This window comes from Lepidochelys kempii, chromosome 9 (genome assembly GCF_965140265.1).
Source record: "Lepidochelys kempii isolate rLepKem1 chromosome 9, rLepKem1.hap2, whole genome shotgun sequence".
NCBI classification, from domain to species: Eukaryota; Metazoa; Chordata; order Testudines; family Cheloniidae; genus Lepidochelys; species Lepidochelys kempii.
Genome location: NC_133264.1, coordinates 100,186,767 through 100,212,068, shown reverse-complemented (window position 1 = coordinate 100,212,068; position 25,302 = coordinate 100,186,767). Strand labels below are relative to the sequence as shown.

Here is a 25,302-nt window from a genome sequence, read left to right as displayed (position 1 = left end):
GATTATCAAGACCATTCGGCATAGAAAACAACTGCTGGCAAAAAGCTGGATCCTAGAATGAGCTTTTTTGCATATATGAATAGTGGCAGTAACTGATTCAAGCAGAAAAATCTAATTCACTGAGGAAAAAGAATTCTTCAAAGCCTCACTTAAACGTGAGCTGAAACAAACTGCTAAAATAATTGTTTAGCTATCATAAGTAATTAATGCATTGTTCAAGGACCACAACCACCAGATCAGATACTTTAACATCAAGTAAACAGAAGCTCCAAAAACTGGAATGTAGCTACTCTAGTTTGTTTCTTCTATATCAGACTACACCACCATCACAAAGCTGCACAAAAACTTATCAAATAGTCTTTTAGGTTACAATGATATAGAACAGGGATGGCCAAACCCTCCAAGCCGCATACGACAATCTTCAGACAATCGAGAGCCAGAGCATGCCTGCCAGGGCTCAGGGCTTCAGCCCTGTGGGAAGGGGGGGGAGGTCGGTCTCTGGGCTTCAGTCCCATGGGAGGCACCTGACGGGGCTCGGGGTTTCAGCCCTGCTCCTGCTGAAGCCCCGAACCCCGGCGGGTGCGCCCCACAGGTAGAAGCCCTGAGACTTCCCTCTCCACGGAGCAGAAGCCCCTACCTCACCACCCAGCTGCAAGGCAGAGGTCCCAATCTCTTCTTACCCCCAGTCTGGTAGGTGGAGAATGAGGAGGGACTCCGCAAGCAACACTTTAACGGTAAAAGAGCCGCATGGTTTGGCCACCCCGATATATAATCTAATGTAGGAGGAACACAGAACCCAAACAGCTTGAACTTCTATGGACAGGAATAGGTTTCAAAGTGCATTTGTAATTTTAAATCTGAGTATTACTCTCCAGTTTTTTGGGGGGAGGATTGTGGGGGTTTTCTTGTTAGGTTTTTGTGGTGTTTTTGTTTGTTTTTTTAATGTTCACAGCTACATGTTTGGTTCTTTTAACAGCACTAAATCAAAGTGGTTCAATAAACTCCCCCTCACAAAGTTCTCCATCCCATCATATTCTATCTAACCTGACAGTTCTCCTAGACTGATAGAAAGGATGAGGTTTTTGCTTTTTCCATCCAGCATGAATATCATTACCCCTAAGCCATCCACAACAGATGGAGGTCTAGTCTAGCTTCAAGTTAAACCAATATAGGTGATGGCATATGCAAGTAACCGAACAGGAGAACCTCACTAGTCCACACTTCGGAACTCGCCCCTAACACAGTTGCACTGAAGAGAATTTTCAGTACACTGTAACGACTGTGCTACTGTACCAAGGCAAAGCCAAGTGAAGTCAGAGGAAGTTACCCAAATCTACTAGCTGGGCCGAGTTCTTATTAATGCCCTGCAACAGGACTGGGTCTTATTGCTGACCAGTTATACTGGTCCTATCAGATGAAGGAAACCAAGGCATGAATGTACTGAAGCTATGAGGGTGAAGAGGAACCAAGCCAGGAGCCACAGTATGACAGGACAGCCAGAGAAGTGGAGCTTTATAAAGCCAGCCCAACTCCTCTCCACTTCATTTCCCTTGTTGTCTATTTCACTCCATCCACATCTCTGTCCTTATTGGCAAATTTAAGGAGGACATTGATAAGGTTTAAAACAGGGTTGCTATTCTGCCATCTTTGTCCAAAAGGGGTGCTGAGGCACCTGTCAATCTGTTTTTATATTACCTCTAGGAGGCTATCTTTGAGATGAAAGTTAATACAGGAGAGGCAAGGAGAACATATGAGGTTTAATACACTCGTCTCATATGCACTTCTTTTCCAGGCCCCCTGCTAACAGACCTCAGGTTGCAATAGGCATCCTGAAGCAGGACAATGAAATAGTAGGCCTTGGAAACGTGGAAACAGTGGTCCAAAGGGATGGAGATGGAAGCTAAAATTTTTCTTTTAAAATTAGATATGAAGATGGAGTGAAATTGACAGTATACCCATTGAGGAGCAGTCTCACCAGGCCAGGGACAAAAATACATAAAAGATTGGAACTAAAACAATTAGAATAGTATAAATAACACCTGAAGATATGCTTTGGTGGCAACATTACAGTCAAGAAGAAATTAAGTTTCTAAATGCGGAGCATTATTATTTGTAACAGCCACAGTTCAGGCTGTCCAGGGTAGCACACTTCCGGAAAGATACCTACACTAATTACCAATACAAAAATATGTAAAACCTTTCCTCTATGGTTTGCACTGTAGCTCACTACAAGTCAGAGTTAATCTGATAGACACCATATTGGCAAAGCCTAATAGTCCATTTGCACAACGAAGGAGAATTTCTTACTTTAGAAACACGCTGTCCTACATTTTCAGCACGGATTCATATATTTTAGATTCTGTAGTCTCTGCCACTCTGAACAGTTGTCTTCTAATCCTAAAGTGTGCCGCACTATGCATTCAAGTGAACTACAAACTGAATCCTAGACATCTCCTAAGTGTCTAAAAACAAAGGATTCAATATTCTTAGAACAATACAGGCATACAGGAAGAAAAATATTCCTCAATGTATTCCATATGGTGCAAGTACTTTTTTATTATTATTAAATTATTTATTATTATTATTATTATTATTAAAGGAGCAACTTAAATTGAAATCCCTCATTAGCTTTTAGAGAAAGTCTGTAGTTTAAACAACACCACACAGAACGTTATCTTGCGTTTGAAAAGTAGTTCATTGGATTCTAGCCAGGAATGGGAAAAAAATGCAACAGATCCATTTACAGAAGAGGGTATTCCAAATGGATCAGCATCAATTTAACTGTTCCATTCTCAACTTCATGTCGAACTGTAAGTCATGATTAAAAGCTAGCACCAAAAGACTATTTTGGGGGCATAATAAACCTGAGTACAAATGCTTATTTATCAACAGATAAATCTTCCTGTAATCTGTCTGAGAATAGTAAGGATACCATGTAGCTCACGAAAGCTTATGCTCAAATAAATTTGTTAGTCTCTAAGGTGCCACAAGTCCTCCTTTCCTTTTTACACTGTGTCAAAGAGAAATAGCATGTATTTCAGAAGTGCTCATTTAGAAAAATCAACTGCTGGCTAAAGCAGCGTTCTAACTGCAGCTCATAAAATGTGGAGAACGCCTAAATGCACTGCGGACTAAGCTGCACATTAAAACTATTCTTTTTTGGCATAATAGGAAGCATCTTAAAGGCAGGCACAAAGATTGTGAGTGCGCTGTATTTTTCTGAGCTTATATTCTACAAGAACTAATCCGGCCTGTACTCAAAAATAAGGTTTAAGAGAAATTAGTTATTGAACAAATTGAGTGTTAGGAGATAAGGGTTGAGGGATTTATGTGGATAAAACAAACTTAAAGATGTATATGTTTTCTGTGAAAAAAGTTCAACTTAAATTTCAGATCTCAAGAAGTTTTTTCAGTCAAAAAGCATTGACATTTTGAACAAAGGTAACTGATTTTATTTTGCAATAAATAAATAAATAAATAAAAAGACTAAAATATAAATTAAAAATGATCACTACTATATTGATTAAAGCTGCAGTATGTTCAGCAGATACCAGAACAAGCAGAAGAGACAGTCTACATAACTGAAATGTACATTTTTATCTGCAACATTAAGTGATTTTAGCTGGTAAATACATGGATATGAGTTCACATATAAACAATTACAGGTAAGGCAAATTCATGTGTGTTTGACAAAATAGTCGGGATAGGAGAACAAAAGGAAAAACTAAGGACAAACTGCATGTGATTAGATTACAATACCATTACTGGACCAAACCAGTTAGAGCAATTTCCAGGTTCAATTACATGCAGTCATATTTCTGTTTTTGAAACAGAAAATGTGGGTCTAATATGTAAATATGAGCAACACTGACCAAAACAATACAGTCCCTCAAAATAGAAGGATCTTTCCAAATGGCCAAAATTATTGTTTGAGAAATTAGGATGTGCACTAATCTTCACTGAAAAAACAGAGTTTCATAGAGTTTAAGGCCAGAAGGGACCATGATATCATCTAGGATGACCTCCTGTATATCATGCATCTGAAAAACTGAGTTTTTTACCCATGAAAGCTTATGCCCAAATAAATCTGTTAATCATTAAGATGCCACCGGACTCCTCCTTGTTTCTGTGGATTCAGACTAACACGGCTACCCCTCTGATACTTGTATATCAGGCCATTAAATTCCACCCAGATTCCCCTATATTAAGCCTAAAAACTTTATCAGACCAAAACATTTCAGTCCAAAACCAAGCTATAGCAGAAAACAGTGCCATCAATGCCCAAGGCCTGTACAATGGCAAGGAAATGATCCCAGCAGGCAAACCACACATGCTACAGAGGAAGGGGAAAAGCCCGTAAGATCTCTGCCAATTTGACCTGGGGCAAAATTCCTTCCCAACTCCAAATCTGGTATCCCATTCCTAGACTCTGAGAATGTGAGCAAGACACACCAAGTAGGCATCTAGAAAAGATTCTCTATACACCAGAGAGCACTAGTCCACCGCGTCTGGTGTCCCATCTCCAGCTATAGCCAATCTTTGAAGCTTCAGTGGAAGGCAAAAAGCCCAGAATACTTTCAGTCAACTGGGGAGGACCCCTTGCACACACAGGCCATAGAATTTTTCCCAGGAAGTGAATTAAATCATATATTTCAGAAAGCTATCTAATCTCTTCTTAACGCTCCAAGCAACAGTGAGCCCAGTGACTCCTGGTTAAGCTGTTCCAATGTTTAACCACACTGACTGCAGGAAAGTTGCATCTTATTTCAAACCTAAATTTATATCACTTCCAGCCATTGGGTCTTCTCGTGCCTTTGTCAGTAAGGTTGGAACCCCTCCAACACCAAGAGTACATCCCTATCAGATCTCTTTTCCATGTGTAAGTATCTAGACACAATAGTTAAATTACCTCTCAATCTTCAATAAACTGAATAAGTAGGCTTGGCAAAATTTCAATTTTTTGTATAATTTTGACAAATAATATTGATGTTTATGTTTAAGCATTTTTCAATTTTATCTATTTAAATTTTCAGTTGCAGAAAATTACAGAAGAGGGTCAGACAATTGTTTTATGACAGTACCTGTTGAGATTCAAAAAAGTTTTACAACCCAACAAAACACAAATTGTATATTTTGACATGTGGTGTTGACAAAGTAAGTAACCTTAAATCAAACTATTATGTTCTCAAGCAGCATTTCTTACCTTGCCCATCTGTAAATCATCCAGGAAAATATTTTTGTCTGTGTATGGTGAAAATGACATTTATCAAGTTGTACTATAAAAATCTAATCCTTCCAAGCCTATGAATAAATTGATCTTCTTAAGTCTCACATAATAAAGGTTTGTTTTCCAGCCCTGGGGATCATTTTTGTTGCCCTCCTTTGAACTCCCCCCGGTATTTTCACATCCTTCTTGAAGCATGGAGACTAGAAGTGGATGCAGAATTTTAGTAGCAGTCTTACCAGTGCTGTGTACAGAGCCAAGATCACTCCCCTATTTCTGCTATTTGATATTCCCCTTTTTATACATCCAAGGGTCACATCAGCCTTTTTTGCCACAGAATTGTACAGACAGTTCATGGGCCATCTACAATGGCCCGAAATCCTTCTGAGTCACTGTTTTCCAAGACAGTTTCCCAATTCTGTAGATCTAAACTGCGTTCTTGGTTCCCAGATATACTCTCTTGGGTTTGGCTATATTTAAAAAAAACATTTTGTTGGATTGAGATCTAACCAAGTACTTCAGGTTACTGCCCTCCTCATTATTTACTACCCCACCGATCTTTTGTCATCTGCAAACTTCACCAGCACAGAGTTCATTTCACCACCTAGATCAGAGATAAAAATTTTAAATAGTGTTAGACCAAGAACTGAGGACACTGCTCAAAGCAGCCCTAGTCATTGCTATCTCCCCATTAACAACTATATTTTGAGATCAGTGAGACAGTTTTTAATCCATCCAATCTGTGCCCTATTAATTCCTTATAATGCAAGTTAGCTAATCAAAATGCCACATAGCACAGAGTCAAATACCTTGGAGAAACCTAAGTATATTAAAATCAACGTAGTTGTCTACCAGATCTGTAATTCTGTCCAGAAAGACTAACAGGTTTGTTTCACAAAATCTACCTTCCATGAACTTGCACTGACTCATATTACCTATCTATTTTAGCCTCTAATTCTCTGTTCAGTCCTGGATTAACCACTCGATTGCTTTGCCTACAACCAACTTCAAGCTAACAGGTCTGTAGCTTCTGCATCATTTTTTACCTTTTTTTAATTATTGGAACTCTGCTGGCAGACTGCCAATCCTTCTGAATTCCCTCAAGATTTGTTACAAACTAACACTAGTGATCAGAGGGCTCCTAACCTAGTTTCTTTAGGACTCTTGGGTGTTCGTTATCCAGGCCTGTTCATTTAAAAAGGTTTAATTTTAGCAGATGCTGCCCCACTTCCTCCCTTGTTACAGATGGTAACCTTTTTATTACATCCACTTCATATGGGATGGATATAATCTCCTTTGTTCCAACAGAACACACACTTATTGAACATTGTTTTTCCTACATCACTCTTTACAATGAGCCTATACCTGATCTGGCATTTTTCTTGTTCCTATTTAAAAATGCCTTATCTTTAACTCTATTGGCCATTGATATTTCGTTGATTCCTTTGGCTTCCTTTATCAGTCACCTACTTTTTATAAATTAGTAGGGCAATTGCCTGTGGCCCCATGCCACAGGCCACCACGAAGCTACATTGGTCAGGCTTCAGCCCCAGGTGGCAGGATGCAGGTACCTGGGCTTCAATCCTATGCAGTGGGGCTTCGGCTTTCTTTCCTGGGCCCCAGTGAGTGTAAGGTTGGCCCTGTAAGACCGGGAGCGTGTCTGCAGCTTGTCACAGCAGCACAGTGTGAAAGGGAGCCCAGGCTGGTGAGTCAGAGGGCTCAGTGGTACCCCAATTCCAGGCATCAGCCCGGGGGGAACCTGTAACAAAGACATCACCTCTTTGACAGGTTTTTGGCTGAAGGAGTTGATTCTTTCAATTTAGTTAAAGAAGTTTTGCCCCCTAATTTGGAATATAAAAGACGACAAATTGAAAATCAGATCACTATATTGACTTTTTTTTGCTTTACTTTTTGAGTTGACTTCAGTTTGAACAAATGAGCTGTACATATTGCTATTAAGAAGTCTGTGGAAAGAGGCACAATAGTTATTGTGATAGAAGTTTTCTTTCCAGACAGGTTGTGAAACACCAATATCAGGAAAAAAACACAGCTCTATATATATATACACATACACACATTATACATATACATACATACATACACACACACACACACGCGAAGGTACAGTTCACCTGGCTATTATGTAATAAATGCCCTTGTTCTAGTTGTGTACCTCATATAAATAATTTTAAGCATTTCTGATAATGGATTGTACCTGTTATAAGCTACAAATCTTGGAAGACCACATTTAGAAATCATTTAGAATACCACATACATGTATATGATACATTGCCTTTTAATGGATGTTTCAAAGTAAAGCTTTCCAAGTATATCTAACAGATCTCATCCTTTTCCCCTCCAATGGAAGACAAATGATAGGAGGATCCCTGTAGTGGCTCCCAGAACCACAACTAGTTTAAATACTGCTTATCCCACTTTTTGAAGGGTGACAGTTGCAGTCTATTAGAATAATCCCTCCATGCTGATATTTCTAAGACAGAGAATTTTGTTTGTATATAAACAGAGTGCACCTATAATTCCTGTAAGCATACTAAATTCTCTCTGACTGGCAAGTTGTCTCAATTACTTCAAGTCTAGGAAAACTGAAAGGAAATATTGTTATGCTGATATACAAAGAAGACTGGAACATTTAGAAACAACTAAAAAAACTCCTCACAGGTATCTCTGTAGGAAATTGAAAGCATAGATTAATTACAGTTCAGTATGTGAGGTAAATGAAGCATTAATATAGGAAGGATAATGCAATTCTAAATAGTCAATATTTGAAAACACCATAATGAGTTGTTTTTAGAAAAAGTAGAATGAGTTATGAAAAAAAATTAACAACAAGTCTAAAGTTGCAGTTGTATGGTTGGTACATCCACTCTTCAGTTAAGTATCCCTCTAGCGCAGCGCTTCTCAAGCTATCTGATGTGGGGGACCGGCAATTTTTTTTTTCCAACGTGCGCACAGACCGGCAGCCGATGGCTCGGTCCACAGACCACCACTTTGAGTAGCACTGCTCTAGTGCACAGGCTTGCACTTCCTGACTTACTGTGGTTTCTCCAGAGTCCAAAAGTCAGGATTAAGCGACAGAACAAAGCAGACAAAGTGTCACTTACAAACATCTATTTGATTATTTCCAAGTAATACTGGAATGGGATGAAGCCACTATTACATTCTGAACAGTCTATTCATGTCCTTTCTTACAGGTATATGTTTCATAACCTGATAATTGAACACTGACGTATGAGTATTTTGCACTCTATTTATAATGTGCTGATGAATTAGTAACACTTAAATTTGAAATTTCTTCTTCAGCTACCAGCAGCTTCATGGTAAGATTAATTAAAGGTATACTCACGTCCTAGCTTCTTAATAACACTCAGTGGAAGATTTCTCTCTACACTGCATCCAACTTGCAATAAGTATATTGACATTTCTAATCAATGTGGAGAACTGATCAAAACACAGCATACATTTTAAGGAACTAGCTGAAGCAATATCAAAACCGTTAGTAATTATCTTGAAGAACTCATGGAGGATGAATGACGTTTCAGAGGACTGGAGAATGGCAAACATTGTACCTATCTTTAAAAAGGGGAACAAAGAGAATCTGGAAAATTACAGACCAGTCAGCCAAAAGTGGAAAGATACTGGAGCAAATTATTAAACAATCAATTTGTAAGCACATGGAGGATAACAGGGTTATAAGGAATAGCCAACAGGGTTACTGGCCTAATGGATAGGGGGAAACAGTAGGAGCGAGATCTCTTAGTAAGGTTTTAGTAAGGGCTTTGACACAGTCCTGCAAATTAGGCAAATGTGGTCTATATGAAATTACTATAAGGTGGGCACACAACTGGTAAAAAGACCATACTCAAAGAGTAATTATCAATGGCTGGCTGTCAAACTCAGAGGGTGTATGTCTGTCCTTGGTTCATTACTATTCAATATTTTTTCTAATGACTTGGATAATGGAGCAGAGAGTATGCTTATAAGACTCTGTGAATGACACCATGCTGGGGGAGGTGTTGCAAGCATTTTGGAGGACAGGATTAGTATTCAAAATTATCTTGGCAAATTTGAGAATTGGTCTGAAATCAACAAGATAAAATTCTATAAAGACAAGTGCGAAGTACTTCACTTAGGAAGGAAAACTGACAACTACAAAATGGGGAATAACTGGTAGGCAGTAATACTGCTGAAAAGGATCTGGGGTTTATAGTGGATCACAAGTTGAATATGAGTCAATAATTTGATGCAGTTGTGAAAAAGGCTAATATTCTGTGATGTATTAACAGGAATGTCAAATGTAAGACACAGGAGGTAGCTGTCCCGCTCTACTCGGCACTAGTGAGGCCTTAAGCAGGAGCACTATGTCCAATTCCAGGTGCCATGCTTTAAGAAAGATGTGGACAAACTGGAGAGAGTCCAGAGGAGAGCAACAAAAATGATGAAAGGTTTAGAAAACCTTTCCTTGTAGATCAGGTTTTTAAAAAAAAAACCTTGGTATGTTTAGTCTTGAGAAAAGACGACTGCGGTAGAATCTGATAAGTCTTTTAATATGTTAAGAGCTGTTATAACGAGGATGATAAAGTTGTTCTCCATGTCTACTGAACTTAGGTGGAGTAATGTGCTTAATCTGCACCAAGGGAGATGTAGGTTAAATATTAGAGAAAACTCTTATCACAAGGATAGTTGTTCTGGAACAGGCTTCCAAAGGAGGCTGTGGAATCCCCATCATTGGAGATATTAAGAACAGGTTGGATAAACACTTTTAAGGAATGCTTTAAGGTTTACTTCGTTCTGCTTCAGTGCAGGAGGATGGTCTTGATGACCTCTCGAAGTCCCTTCCCAGGCCTACATTTCTATGATTTTATATAAGGGACTCTAGAACCATTCCAATTATATAAAACATGACTGATCCCAAACAGAGTTTATGATAGAGTTCAAAACAGAAAGAAAAGGCTGAAATGCAGCTACTAAAACAATCTGGAGTTTATCATCTTCTAGTATATAAAGCAAAAAGAAAAGGAGTACTAGTGGCACCTTAGAGACTAACCAATTTATTTGAGCATAAGCTTTCGTGAGCTACAGCTCACTTCATTGGATGCATTCAATCCAATGCATCCAATGAATTGCATCCAATCCAATGGGGCCGGACGAGTTGCATCCCAGAGTGCTGAAGGAATTGGCGGCTGTGATTGCAGAGCCATTGGCCATTATCTTTGAAAACTCGTGGCGAACCGGGGAAGTCCCGGATGACTGGAAAAAGGCTAATGTAGTGCCAATCTTTAAAAAAGGGAAGAAGGAGGATCCTGGGAACTACAGGCCAGTCAGCCTCACCTCAGTCCCTGGAAAAATCATGGAGCAGGTCCTCAAAAGAATCAATCCTGAAGCACTTGCATGAGAGGAAAGTGATCAGGAACAGCCAGCATGGATTCACCAAGGGAAGGTCATGCCTGACTAATCTAATCGCCTTTTATGATGAGATTACTGGTTCTGTGGATGAAGGGAAAGCAGTGGATGTATTGTTTCTTGACTTTAGCAAAGCTTTTGACACGGTCTCCCACAGTATTCTTGTCAGTAAGTTAAGGAAGTATGGGCTGGATGAATGCACTATAAGGTGGGTAGAAAGCTGGCTAGATTGTCGGGCTCAACGGGTAGTGATCAATGGCTCCATGTCTAGTTGGCAGCCGGTATCAAGTGGAGTGCCCCAAGGGTCGGTCCTGGGGCCGGTTTTGTTCAATATCTTCATAAATGATCTGGAGGATGGTGTGGATTGCACTCTCAGAAAATTTGCAGATGATACTAAACGGGGAGGAGTGGTAGACTAGGGACCGAATGGCTAGGCAGCAGTTCTGCAGAAAAGGACCTAGGGGTTACAGTGGACGAGAAGCTGGATATGAGTCAACAATGTGCCCTTGTTGCCAAGAAGGCCAATGGCATTTTGGGATCTATAAGTAGGGGCATTGCCTGCACATCGAGGGACGTGATCGTTCCCCTCTATTTGACACTGGTGAGGCCTCATCTGGAGTACTGTGTCCAGTTTTGGGCCCCACACTTCAAGAAGGATGTGGATAAATTGGAGAGAGTCCAGCGAAGGGCAACAAAAATGATTAGGGGACTGGAACACATGAGTTATGAGGAGAGGCTGAGGGAGCTGGGATTGTTTAGCCTGCAGAAGAGAAGAATGAGGGGGGATTTGATAGCTGCTTTCAACTACCTGAAAGGGGGTTCCAAAGAGGATGGCTCTAGACTGTTCTCAATGGTAGCAGATGACAGAACGAGGAGTAATGGTCTCAAGTTGCAGTGGGGGAGGTTTAGATTGGATATTAGGAAAAACTTTTTCACTAAGAGGGTGGTGAAACACTGGAATGCGTTACCTAGGGAGGTGGTAGAATCTCCTTCCTTAGAGGTTTTTAAGGTCAGGCTTGACAAAGCCCTGGCTGGGATGATTTAACTGGGAATTGGTCCTGCTTCGAGCAGGGGGTTGGACTAGATGACCTTCTGGGGTCCCTTCCAACCCTGATATTCTATGATTCTATGGTAACATTCATAAACCAGTCGGAGAACACTTCAATCTCTCTGGTCACTCGATTTCAGACCTGAAGGTCGCAATATTAGAATAAAAAAACTTCAAAAACAGAATCCAAGGAGAGACTGCTGAATTGGAATTAATTTGCAAACTGGATACAATTAACTTAGGCTTGAATAGAGACTGGGAGTGGATGTGTCGTTACACAAAGTAAAACTATTTCCCCCACCCCCCACTGCTTCTCGGACATTCCTGTCAACTGCTAGAAATGGCCCACCTTGATTATCACTACAAAAGGTTTCCTCCTTCCCCTCCGCACCCCGCTCTCCTGCTGGTAGCTCATCTTAAGTGATCACTCTCCTTACAGTGTGTACCCATTTTTTCGTGTTCTGTGTGTATATACATCTCCTCCCTGTATTTTCCACTGAATGCATCCAATGAAGTGAGCTGTAGCTCACGAAAACTTATGCTCAAATAAATTGGTTAGTCTCTAAGGTGCCACTAGTACTCCTTTTCTTTTTGCAAATACAGACTAACACGGCTGCTACTCTGAAACCTAGTATATAAACAGAAGTCCTACCCTGAATCGGTTTCTCTAGAAAGGTTGGGTAACAGTTAACTTCCCGAATTTTGTTTAAAAACACCAGAATTCCTCTTCAGCCAGCCCAGCAATCAAGTGTCTTTAGCATATTCTGATTTGGATCTGCTCTTGCTCTTTGTCAGGAACACAAAGACCAGTACACTTAACTAGATAGACTGGGGAGGGATGGCAAACTGTTTCCTTGCATTTTACTTATAGACCTGCAAGCGTTTCATTTTGGAAAAATCACGTGCTCTATTTCTGAAGAACAAATAAGCTAATGAAGTGAGCAGCATAGTATGTGTTGCATGTTTTATTTCTCAAAACATTTGATTTTTGTGGGGGGGGGTTGTTCTGTTTTGGGGTTTTTTTTTCAGATTTCTTCGAAGTTTTCCAGAAAGAAAAAAGGAATAGATTTTCAAGGTTAAGAAAAATTGCAGCCACCCTGACAATATGCACTGAAGGCACTGCCTGATTTTAGCTACTTATAAAAAACATACCTGTCATGAAGCACTGCTGACATCTCCCCTCTGAGCACAGAATGATCCATGCCGTCAAGGTTAGTAACTGCCCTGTTGACCAAATGAGATAAAATATAACATGCAATTTTAAAAAAGAGCAGCTACCCTAAAGTGTATTTAACATGAGGGAATTAAAAATGCAGTCACTGTTGAAAATTCATGAAGCCTACCTATTGTTTTATTTTGAAAAGGTGGCTTTTGTTTTAAATGGAAAGAAAAAGCACAATAGAATGACAGACTGAACAATAGGTCCATTATATAATTAATTTATTGCTGATTGCCATCATACTGCCCCTCCCTTTTTATTTTTGAACATATTTTTGAAATTGTCAGTCTTTGACAAACTATTTTCAGTACCTTGTTGAAAAAGCCATTTATCTATATCTCAAAACAACTATAAAATTACTATTCATGAACTAAAATGTCTCAAGTATAAATATCTAAACACTATAAAAATAAATTGCCAATCCAGAGTAGAGATAGTCATCCCCCCATGACACATTTCTTAGAACTGTGTTCTCCTCATCTCATTCACAAAATTTGAATGTATAGAAGATATTTAAGCAAGTTTAGCACAAATCCTCACCTATTCTGCCTGCATAACTGTCATTCTGGCAAACCTGAAGTCAAACAACTTTTTACAAGGTACTGCATTTAGATCCTGTGTGTGCAACAAGAAAGGACTGCTAAGAAACCAGTTAACCTGTTTGGTCACATTCCACCCTGTCAACTATGAAGTAGCAAAAATGTTTTTGGAAGTCATTAAGGATATACTGCCTCATCTTAATATTTAAAAAACAAGACAAAAATTGAAACCACATTGTACAAATTGCAATTGGGGCACAAAGTCACGTTATATGAAATTGTTTTTAAATATCCATTTAAGAATTCTCTCCTAACAGAATCTTTGAGCTGCAGAAAGGGCTTTCATTAAAATTGTGCAAAACAGAAAAAAAGAGCCATGTCACTCCTTTATTACTGTTATGGAACTTTAAAAATGTTTTCAGTTTAAGCTGTGAGTCAGCTGTAACTTTGAAGTCAGGGTTTTGGTAATCAGATCCACAATTATTTTTGTACCATTTAAATATTTACCTAACTTTTTCAATTATTAGAGCTTCCTTGATCTGTGGGATACAAAAAAAGTATAGAATTTTATGTACAAAAATATATGTTTGGTATTTAAAATTACACTGATCTCTAGAACATAATACTTAAATATTAATGACAGGTTTTAGAGTAGCAGCCATGTTAGTCTGTATTCGCAAAAAGAAAAGGAGTACTTGTGGCACCTTAGAGACTAACAAATTTATTTGAGCATAAGCTTTCAGATGCATTCACTGAATGCATCCGATGAAGTGAGCTGTAGCTCACGAAAGCTTATGCTCAAATAAATTTGTTAGTCTCTAAGGTGCCACAAGTACTCCTTTAAATATTAATGTGTTCCTAAAAAAGTTACTGGGCAACTTTAACATCAGATCATCAAGTGCTAACTTTATTTGTATTTACAATACAATTTGTGCCTTTCTCGTGCACATTATGTACAATATCCTGGGTGGGATACAGCTCACCGCATCAAGTTTCAATGCAAGAATACAAATGAAGACCCAACCCCTTGTAGATTTTAAATACCTTTTTTTAGAATACAAGTTGGTAACTTTATCAATAAAGGACAAACATTTTTATCCAAGCCAAGAAATATCACTCTTCAGCTAATATCTTGCACTGCTTATTTCAAAACAAAAAACTAACTAAACTTTGGAAATGCAAGTTTATAATGGAAGAGCTAAATTTAATCTTACTCCATGACCTTACAGATTCTCATGCATGTGAGTAACAATGTGAGGAGTACCACTGAACTCACCAGGACTACTCACATGGTGTTTGCAGAATCAATTAGCAGCATATAAAGTTAACAAATAAATCAGACACCTGTGTGATTTGTTTTTTTGCAAGACAAGCAAATAAACTGTAGACGACTGAAAGAAAAGGAATACTTGTGGCACCTTAGAGACGAACAAATTTATTTGAGCATAAGCTTTCGTGAGCTACAGCTCACTTCATCAAAGATTGAGAATTTCTCAAAGTTTAGATAATTTTCTAAAGATTTAATATCAAAAGGAATACTGATTTTTAATCTGGTTGTTAGCAGAGGTCTATTTCCAAACAAAGTGTCAGAGTATGGATTTTAGCCAAATCCTTTATCTCTGCACCTTTTAAAAAATACCCTAGATTGAATACACTTGTTAAAAACCCACACATTTTCCCCCCCAGTTACTTTACTCCCAGTGCAATAAGAAGTATGATGCAATCAGCATCTACCACCTCCCCATACTAACTTGAAATACTGCATGCACAACTGTACGGCAGAAGACCAGAAATTAGAAAAAAAAGTATTTGCCAGTAAACTGGCAGCTAATTAAAAGTTGACTGGATTTTTTTTTTTTTTAGACAAATTCATGTAGTCCAGGATATTGTATGGTTTAAGGGTAGAGGAAATAAAAATTTTAGTATGTAAATGTGATTTTTAGTATTCAATTCATAACATTTTAAACCTACAAGCTATGAGTAAAAACAGCAGAATGAAAGCCTTTCTTCACTCTCCTCCCAAATGTATCTAGCTCTCTTGCAACAACCAGCAGAATTTACATTTAATCATGCATGTGATACCATTAGGTAAGTAATTCAGCTGGCTAAAAAGCCTCCAAAAATTGATGGAGATACCTAGTTTTGCCACTTTTCCAACAACCAACTTCTTTCTAAGTAAGCCCTAATACAATTTACCACAGAGGAATAATAGTACTGGTTACAGCAGGAGACTAAAAGTCAACTCAGTTGGTCTACAACTGCCTCTATCATTGAGTCACTGTGTGGCCTTCAGGAACGTACCCTCAGTTTTCCGATATTAAATGTTTATAGGCCAAATTTGTTTTAAACTTGAGTGCAATTGTGTAAAACACCAAAAACGTTCAGAGGTTGTCAGCGCCCAAAGTCACCTCCCTGCAACTTCAGTGGCAATTCTGGACACTCAGAACTTCTGAAAATTAGGTAACTAAATAAATGGTTGACTTTTACTAACACCCAAGTTGTAAATTTTAATCCAGATGCTTATATACTTCAGAGAAACTTATATTTCAATGTATGCTTGTGAAACACTTTGCATTCTGTTGAAAATGTTGTAAGTGAAACATTAAACATGGTTTATACTCTCTAGATTGAATAAATGATGCCTCAAAATTTAAGTGACCTAATAAATAGGGCAAAAATCTGTGTCTTTAAACTAATAATCAATGTTTACTAATGTGCAAGGCTAACTGGGTGAAATTCCCTACTGGCAAGAGGCAAAAAACTCAATTTTTGGAAAGGTTTAAATACCAGTTAGCTCAATTTATTAAAGTGAGATAACTTGTGATAACACTTAAATGCTGCAGAGATGAGAGAATCCCAGGTGGCAGGGGAGGGAGGGATTAGTTCAGGCTTTATTCTGAATTCTTGATGGGACAATTCTGTGATTAGTACTACAAGAGCATTAATTTCTCCCCCTCCCCAACTCTTAGGGTATGCCTGCACCTCGTGATGCGACTGTGGCTCGTGTACACACATCCCACCTAGTTGTAAGCCAGGGCTTCAGCACAACCCAGCTGCCTACACGTCTATACTGCAAGCCTCTTACGGCAGCACGCAGACTACATACAAACCATGTCCGCCTAGCACAGGTACAAATAGCAGTGTATATGGTGAGCGTGACAGTGCACTCCATAAAGCCTAATGGAAATATGCTAATGAATGTATATGACATAACTGGAATATGTTTGAGGCTACATATGCCATGTAACACATCTCTGTAAAGGTTATGATCTACTGAATCTATTCATCCTATTTGTATGCATGTACCCTTTTTGTATTCGAAGTTATGAATATTGGCTGTTTACTTGCTTGATTTTTAAGTAGCCTTAATAAAGCATTTCATCAGCTTCTTGAGAAAGGAATGTGCAAATTAAGTGCCCAATCAAGAAGCACTTAATGGACAATGGATCTTGTAAGGCTCCAACCCACATAAGAAGTCTACATGTGGCTGTTCAAGATAGCATGTGAACCATGGCTGCTACCTGTAAGTTCTGAGTCATGTGACTTGCCCATGTGACTCAAACTCCATCTTGTAGCTGGAATTCTACACAGGGGAAGAGAGGGGTCTCCACCCACAAGAGAAAGTCTATTTAAGGCCATGGGAGACCCCTCCATTTTGTCTTCAGCTGGCTCAAGAGATAGCCTCTCCACTCCCAAGGATACCTGAAAGAAACTGGAACAAAGGACAGTAACTACAGGGGGTGTGAGTGATTGCTGAACCCAGAATAGAAGGAGAGCAGTCTGTAAAAGGAAGCTTACTGGAACTCCTCTGAGGATGAGGTTTTATTTGTATTCAGTTTTCTTACTGTATTAGGCATAGACTTGCATGTTTTATTTTATTTTACTTGGTAATTCACTTTGTTCTGTCTGCTATTACTTGGAACCACTTAAAACCTACTTTCTGTACTTAATAAAATCACTTTTTACTTATTAATTAACCCTGTGCATACCTCTCTATCAGTGTTATAGAGGGCCAACAGTTTATGAGTTTACCCTGTATAAGCTTTACACAAAATAAACAGGATTTATTTGGGGTTTGGACCCCATTGGGAGTTGGGCATCTGAGTGTTAAAGACAGAAACACTTCTTAAGCTGCTTTCAATTAAGCCTACAGCTGTAAGGGGATGTGGTTCAGACCTGGGTCTGGGTTTGCAGCAGGCTAGCGGGTCTGGCTCAAACCAGGCAGGGCACTGAAGTCCCAAGTTGCCGGGGCGCAAAAGCAGGGGCAGAAGTAGTCTCGGAACATCAGTTGGCAGTTCTCAAGAGGGTTTCTGTGATCCAACCCATCACAGTGAGGCACTGTTTAGGCAAGTAAAGACATGCCTGAACCCTGTGGTTATGTGCCCTACACATCTCTCTACAAGCACAAGCAATGTCTCCTCTGTCCACACAGCTATTTTTAGCAGTGTAGCGTCCTGCTGCCACAGTCCTTCCCCAATGCAGGGAAAGGCTCTAGCAGAAGAAAGGCTCCAGCAGCTACTCACTGCTGAAGCCTTTCATTCATGTGTGTAGTTATACCCCGCAGTGTGGGCATAACTTGCTTTTCACTGTAACACATAGCTACATGTACCCTATACACTGCCAATAATATGCACTGTAGACATCTACCTTATGTAATTATCCAGGGGTCCAGGCACACTTGTACAGCCCGAGTTGAAGTCCACATTGTGGTACCCAGCTAGTTAGATACAGCTAATTTGGATAGGTCTACACACCAGGACTTCTATGCAGGCATACCCTTCGGGCTGTAAGAAAAATTTCAACTGGCACGCAGGAGACTGCTACTTCTGTTCAAATGGAGGCCAACAATACACCAAAGCCTTTTCTTACCATAAAGTATTCAAAAGGAACTGTGAATATTTTCTCCATCATCCTTACCTGTTAGGAGTTAGTCTCAAAGATCAGTGTCTTAGCTACCATGAGATAAATCAGATAAATAAACTTATATCAACCCTGTATCTAATTCTCAACTCTAAGATATTCTTGAGTTTTGGCGAATGCCAAAATTCTTCATGTGTCACTGAAAAATAATTGCGACTTTCACATAAGCCATGTTGGATCATAAATAACTTGCATTTTTTAAGTCACATACTCTCTTGAGCAATGAGGAAGGAGAATAGGGGAGAGCAGTGACCAGGAAGGAGAGGGCAGAGTGCAGGGCCTTGAGGGGAGAGGAGCAAGCAGGGACAGGGCCTTGGAGGGGGATGGCAAAGCAGCGGTGGAGTGTTGGGGGAAGTGGCGGCACAAGGTTCCAGTTTTCAGAAATTAGAAAGTTGGCAACCCTAAAAGCCATGTTTCTTTGACTTCCACACAGCTAAATTTGATCTATTTCAGTTGACTACTGAAAACTCCTTTCTGGTCTGGACAAATGTCACATTGCCGCTCTGCCCTTAAATTCATTTAAACACTGGTGCAAACATCTTCCTGGATTGTCATCTCATGCACTATAAGCCTCATTCTGTGTATCCCTCCACTGGCGCCTCCTCTTCCACCACATGAAGAATGAACTATTTGTAGTCTGTATTTAGTCTCTTAGGGCTTAGCTCTGCCCTATTTCTTACATGGTATGGAGTCATCTACGCCCTCTTCTGCCACACCAGTGATGTCAGCCTTTATTTTCCATTAGTCAAACTGTCCAACAAGCATTGTCATGCTTTCACCCATACAACCCCTTATATATGGGAGGAGCTCCCTTTAAAACTCCATAAATGCATTACATTATTCTTCTTCACATCCCACCATAAGTCACCTAGGCTGTGGTGCCTGCTTACAAGACACTTAACGGATTGGCAGCTGGTGTGCTGTTATCGCTGCTTATTATAGTTATAATGGCCTCCTCCCCCACCTCCACCTGTTCTCTCTTATCTTATACTTGGTTTGTAAACTCCTGGAGGCAGAAACCGTCTTTTCATTTTGTTTGTACAATGCCCATGAGAGTGAGATCAAACAGCAGCTGAAATCTCCAAACACTACTGTAATAACTGAACAATGGGGCTCCCTGCAGGTTGAAGAATACTGAGCTGCATTGGCGTCCACTTTTCATATTTAAGGGCTAGATTTTTTTATTTTTTAATGAAAGGTTTGATTCTGCAGAGTTTGAAGATTCAAGAGTCCCACTTGCCAGAGCTAGTAGATTTTTCAAGCTGCTATATAGTCTGCCTTTAAAAAAGTAGATGAACTCAAAGTCTCTTTCTTCTTCAATTACAATGGTCATTTAATTAGTAACAGTGATTTAAAAATCAGAAATAGAGTAAAGCCAAAGTACTTTTACAAAAAAGATTGTTTTTAGCTTCTCATTCTTATATCAGAACCAGGAAAGCCATGTTAACATATCACAGGCAAGAATCACAAACGCGGGCAATTGGTAACTATTAATGCAGCACTTTATATTTCCAAAACCCTGTACAAATAATTGAAAACATGACAAGAGCTGTAAGTTGATGGCTGAGCACTCTGACAGCATGATAGTAGTATATAAAGATTTAGACCCTTTTCTCTTACAGAGGGTATTCTGTTCTGAAGTCAAATGTAAATCCTACATCGTATTATGATACTTACTGTGTCAGGTCACTTATCGAGGACTAATATGGAGACACGAGAAGCAAGCATTTTCAGAACAATTTTACCAAGTTTTACTATATTTACCAATTTTACTATAATCTTTGGAGGTTTTTCACTACCACTTTCTCCTTCAGTAAGAGGAGTGTGTGAAATTAAGAGATATGATTTTTTGAAACCGTTTTCTCAGGATTTCTCTCCTCAAGATTCAAAACACTGAAGAGCGCTTCCATCTGTGCTGTGATAAGCCAGGGTCTACAATTTAAGGAAGCGTCTGGTGTTCACTAAAAATCATCAACAGACCTCACAGTCCACACTAAAGTGCATTCAACGTATGTACAGTCAATTCACATTTCCTCTTAACATATAACGCTTAACAGATATTCTGTTGATCACAAGTGATATTTCAGGAAATAAACACCTAAAATTTTGTTTTACTCTACTAGAGTAGTCCACTGAACTGAACTATGTTATCTAAAACTTTTTTTTTAGATGGTACGTATAATTTTAAATAAAGTTTTACATAAGCCATTACACTAAAAGCTAGCTTTTACAGCGAGACATTTTTGTTAAAGCAAATTTAAGCATCCGATTCATTTAGTTCAAAGTTGAATTATTAATACCAAGGACAAAAGTTGGCACTGAAAACAAAAGATAGCAATGTGAATAACAGACCTTTGTAACCCCCGTTGCCTGCCCCTCTCCTCATTGTATGCCTTGAAATCATCCAGTACAGTATCATGAACATTCTGTAACCCAAAAATCTTTATTTCATGGTAGACGTAGCAGTCTTATATTTAAACAAAATAAGACATCTTACATATAACAAAATAAGCCTCAAAAACTGTTTAATAAATAAAAAACAATGCACACTTTGTGCTGCCATGGAACACTAAAAGCTTGATATTGCTCTTGACAAATCCAGCTGCTATGCAGTATTTGCATTTGGTCTAACACAACATGCTCCTGGGCTGCCGAGCTAAAAATTGGATTATTTCATTGTCTAAGTACGTAGGCGTCTGTACCCTAAAGGATCTTGGCTTTCAAGTCAAACCGTGTCTGAGAATCAGACTGCATAACTTGAACTCTACAACAGCCACAGTCTGGCAACAAGAAACATCAGACAAACCAAATAATTCTGCTCCTCTGGACAAATTTTAAACAAAGATTTATGCAAAATAGACATTTAAAATGAAAACTGCCTGCTTATTCACACAACAACTAAGTACTGAGCTGTAGACAGACTCCATACAAAAAGTAGAATTTTGTTTCAGACTGCGCTATTTCACTCAGATAAATCAATAAGCTTCAGGCATATAATCAGGGCCAGTGGGAAATACTCGGAACCTGATTTTATCAACTTTTTTTTAAAATACCTCATTGCTTGCAAAGAAATCAGGTACTTATGTACGAAGTGAAGTTTAAACTCAGTTTTACTACATAGATTGCTTTCCGAATATACTAGCGTTTTCAACTGGCAGTGCAGAAAACTAGCAGTCATGAAACATCCCCCTTTAAATGGAGAGATTATCTTGACAGTATTTTTGGGACCATTATTCTACTAACCTTTTAAACCAAGGCAAACCAGACGGATTCACTTTATGCAGATGTAAGGGGTGGGCGGAGGAAGGGTTTTATTAAGTAATGCTTTCCCTTATGAGCAGTATTGCCAAGAAGCCCAAATCAAAAGCGGGGACTGCTGCACTAGGCCCTCTAGAAACACGCTGGAAGACATATATGGGCCTTGCTTCTCAAGATTTAGAGTTGAATTTATATTTACCCATAACCCCATATTAATCCCTGACAAACTTACCCTTTCCTAGCTTCTTTGCCCACCAATTTTTCTGTCATCCTTGTTTGGGCCACAAAACTTTGAGCTGTCATAAAATCATACAAATGTGGATCTGGAAGAGACTTGAGAGGGTATCTAGTCCTTCCACCCTCTGCTGGAACAAGATTAAGTATACCTAAACTAGTGGTTCCCAAAGTGAGGTACCTAGACTCCCAGGGGTCCACCATGAACATAAGAATAGACATACTGGGTCAGACCAATGGTCCGTCTAGCCCGGTATCCTGTCTTCCAACAGTGGACAGCGCCAAATGTTTCAGAGGGAACGAACAGGACAATTATCCATCCCTTGTCATCCAGTCCCAGCTTCTGGGAGTCAGAGGCTAGGTACACCCATAGAACAGGGTTGCATCCCTGACCATCTTGGTTAATACCCATTGATGGACTTATCCTTCATGAACTTATCTAGTTCTTTTTTTAATCCCATTATATTTTTGGCCTTGACAACATCCCCTGGCAATGAGTTCCACAGGTTCACTGTGCATTATATGAAGCAGCACTTCCTCATGTTTATTTAATACCTGCTGCCTATTCATTTCTTTGAGACCCCTGGTTGTTGTGTCATGTGAAGGGATAAATAACACTTCCCTATTCATGATTTTATAAGACCTCTATCACAGCCCCCATTAGTCATCTATTTTCTAAGATGAAAACACCCAGCCCTTTTAATCTCTCCTCATACAGAAGTCGTTTCATTCCCTTAATTTTGTTGCCCTTCTCTGTACCTTTTCCATTTCTTATATATTTTTGGGGGGAGGGGCTGACCAGAACTGCACACATATTCAAGGTGTGGCTGCACCCTATACAGTGGCATTGTGATATTTACTCTATTATCTGTCCCTTTCCTAACGATTCCTAACACTGTTAGCTTTGACGACAACTGCTCCATGCTGAGCGGATGTTTTCATAAGGTTATGCGGGGGTTTGGAGTACTGCAGTAGGGCACACCAGAATGGTAATCTGTAACTTACCGCTTGCAGAACATGATTTTGCACTACATTTTTCTTTTGGTTCGAGAGTCTTATTTTAACTATATTTTTTTTTAAATAATAAAGTAACCTAACTAATAGAAGAAAAACATTAAAGTTTATAAATATTAAATGAAAGGGGTTTGAGAAATTTAATCAGGTGCCAAAGGGGTCCTTTGCAGGTAAAAAGTTTCACAGCCACTGATCTAGACCATCCCTATCCCATTTTACCTCTCCCTTTCCTCCCCGGCAATTTTCAAATTTGTAATCTGGCACCTACCCTTCTATAATAGGGGGAAATGGTACTGAAATATCTACTGCTATAAGCTACTGCATATGTTGCCTGGCAGGGACAAACCCTGGACTCCTACTTCTTGGACCATGCAGTAATAAAAGGCAGAGTCTTTACTGTATGATGAACTTTTCAATTGGGTGTGGTGGTGTAAGAACATAAGAACAGCCATTCTGAGTCAGACCAATGGTCCATCTAGCCCCGCAGCCTGTCTGACAGTGACCAGAGCCAGATGCTTTGGAGGGAATGAATGGAACAGGTCAGTTATCAAGTGATCCATCCAGTCCCAGCTTCTGGCAACTGGCAATTTAGGGACTCCAAGAACGGTGTTGGGTCCCTGACCATCTTAGCTAATAGCCATTGATCAACCTACTCTCCATGAGCTTAAATCAGTTCAAAAAAAGAATTAGATATGTTTGGCCTTCACAGCGTCCCCTGGCAACAAGTTCAACAGGTTGACTGTGCATTGTGTGAAGTAGTAATTCCTTCAGTTTGTTTTAAATCTGCTGCCTAGTAATGTAATTGAGTGACCTCTAGTTCTTATGTTATGAGGAGTAAACAACACTTCCCCATTCACTTTCTCCCCATCATTCATGTTTTTATAGATCTATCACATCCCCCGTAGTTGTCTCTCTTCTAAGTTGAAGAGTCTTTTTAAACACTCTTCACATGGAACCCGTTCCACACCCTTAGTAATTGTTGGCCTTCTCTGTACTTTTTCCATTTCCCATATATCTTTTTTGACACGGGGGGGACCAGAAATGCACCCACTTTCAAGGTGGGAGCATACTATGGATTTATATAGGGCCATGATAGTTTGTCTTATTACTGGTCCCTTTCCCAATGGTTCTTAACATTGTTAGCTTTATTGACTGCCACTGCCCATTAAGTGGATGGTTTTAGAAAAATATCCACAACAACTCCAAGATCTCTTTCTGGTTGGTTACAACTAATTTAGATCCCATCATTTTGCATGTAGTTGGGATTATGTTTTCCAATGTGCATTACTTCACATTTAACAAAATTGAATTTCATCTACCATTTTGTTGCCATCACCCAGTTTTATGAGATCCCTTTGTAACTCTTTGAACATAAGGACAGTCATACTGGGTCAGACCAAAGGTACATCTAGCCCAGTATCTTGTCCTCTGACAGTGGCCAATGCCAGGTGCCCCAGCGGGAATGAACAGAACAGGTAATCACCAAGGATCCATCCCGTCGCCCATTCCCAAATTCTGGCAAACAGAGGCTAGGGACACCATCCCTTCCCATCTTGGCTAATAGCCTCCTACTGACAGACCTATTCTCCATGAATTTATCTAGTTCTTTTTTGAACCCTGGTATAGTCTTGGCCTTCACAACATCCTTGGGCAAGGAGTTCCACAGGTTGACTGTGCATTGTGTGAAGAAATACTTCCTATTGTTCATTTTAAACCTGCTGCCTATTAATTTCATTTGGTGACCCCTAGTTCTTGTATTATGAGAAGGAGTAAACAACACTTCTTTTCTCCACACCAGTCATGATTTTATAGACCTCTATCATATCCCCCCTTAGTCGTCTCTTTTCCAAGCTGAAAAGTCCCAGTCTTATTAATCTCTCCTCACATGGCAGCCTTTCCATACCCCAAATAATTTTTCTTGCCCTTTTCTGAACCTTTTCTAATTCCAATATATATTTTTTGAGATTGGGCAACCACATCTGCATACAGTATTCAAGATGTGGGTGTACCATGGATTTATATAGAGGCAATACGATATTTTGTGTCTTATTAGCTGTCCCTTTCTTAGTGATTTCCAACATTCTGTTCACCTTTTTGACTGCTGCTGCACATTGACTGGATGTTTTTAGATAACTATCCCCAAGGACTCCAAGATCTCATTCTTGAGTGGTAACTGCTAATTTAGACCCCATCATTTTATATGTATATTTGGGATTATGTTTTCCAATGTGCATTACTTTGCATTTATCAAAACTGAATTTCATCTGCCATTTTGGTGCCCAGTCACCCAGTTTTGAGAGATTCTTTTGTAGCTCTTCACAGTAAGCTTTGGATTTAGCTCCCTTAAGTAATTTTGTATATCTGCAAACTTTGCCACTTCACTGTTTACCCCTTTTTCCAGATCATTTAAGAATACATTGAACAG

General features: G+C 39.3%; 1 protein-coding gene across 15 annotated transcripts in view; it reads right to left on the bottom strand.

Moving 5' to 3' along the window:
- The window catches only part of KLHL13 (kelch like family member 13), a 120,793-nt gene that overhangs the window by 74,885 nt on the left and 20,606 nt on the right, over positions 1 to 25,302 (bottom strand). For 6 of the 15 annotated variants that reach the window (XM_073358544.1, XM_073358554.1, XM_073358547.1 and 3 more), the window contains one exon: positions 12,846 to 12,917. The exons of 4 other annotated variants lie outside the window; for them this stretch is intronic. In XM_073358544.1, the coding sequence (XP_073214645.1) occupies positions 12,846 to 12,917 (72 nt within the window). Of the gene's footprint in view, positions 1 to 5,203; positions 5,829 to 12,845; positions 12,920 to 13,958; positions 13,991 to 25,302 lie in introns of those variants that run through there. 5 more of the 15 variants (XM_073358545.1, XM_073358548.1, XM_073358552.1 and 2 more) reach the window with 4 other exon arrangements.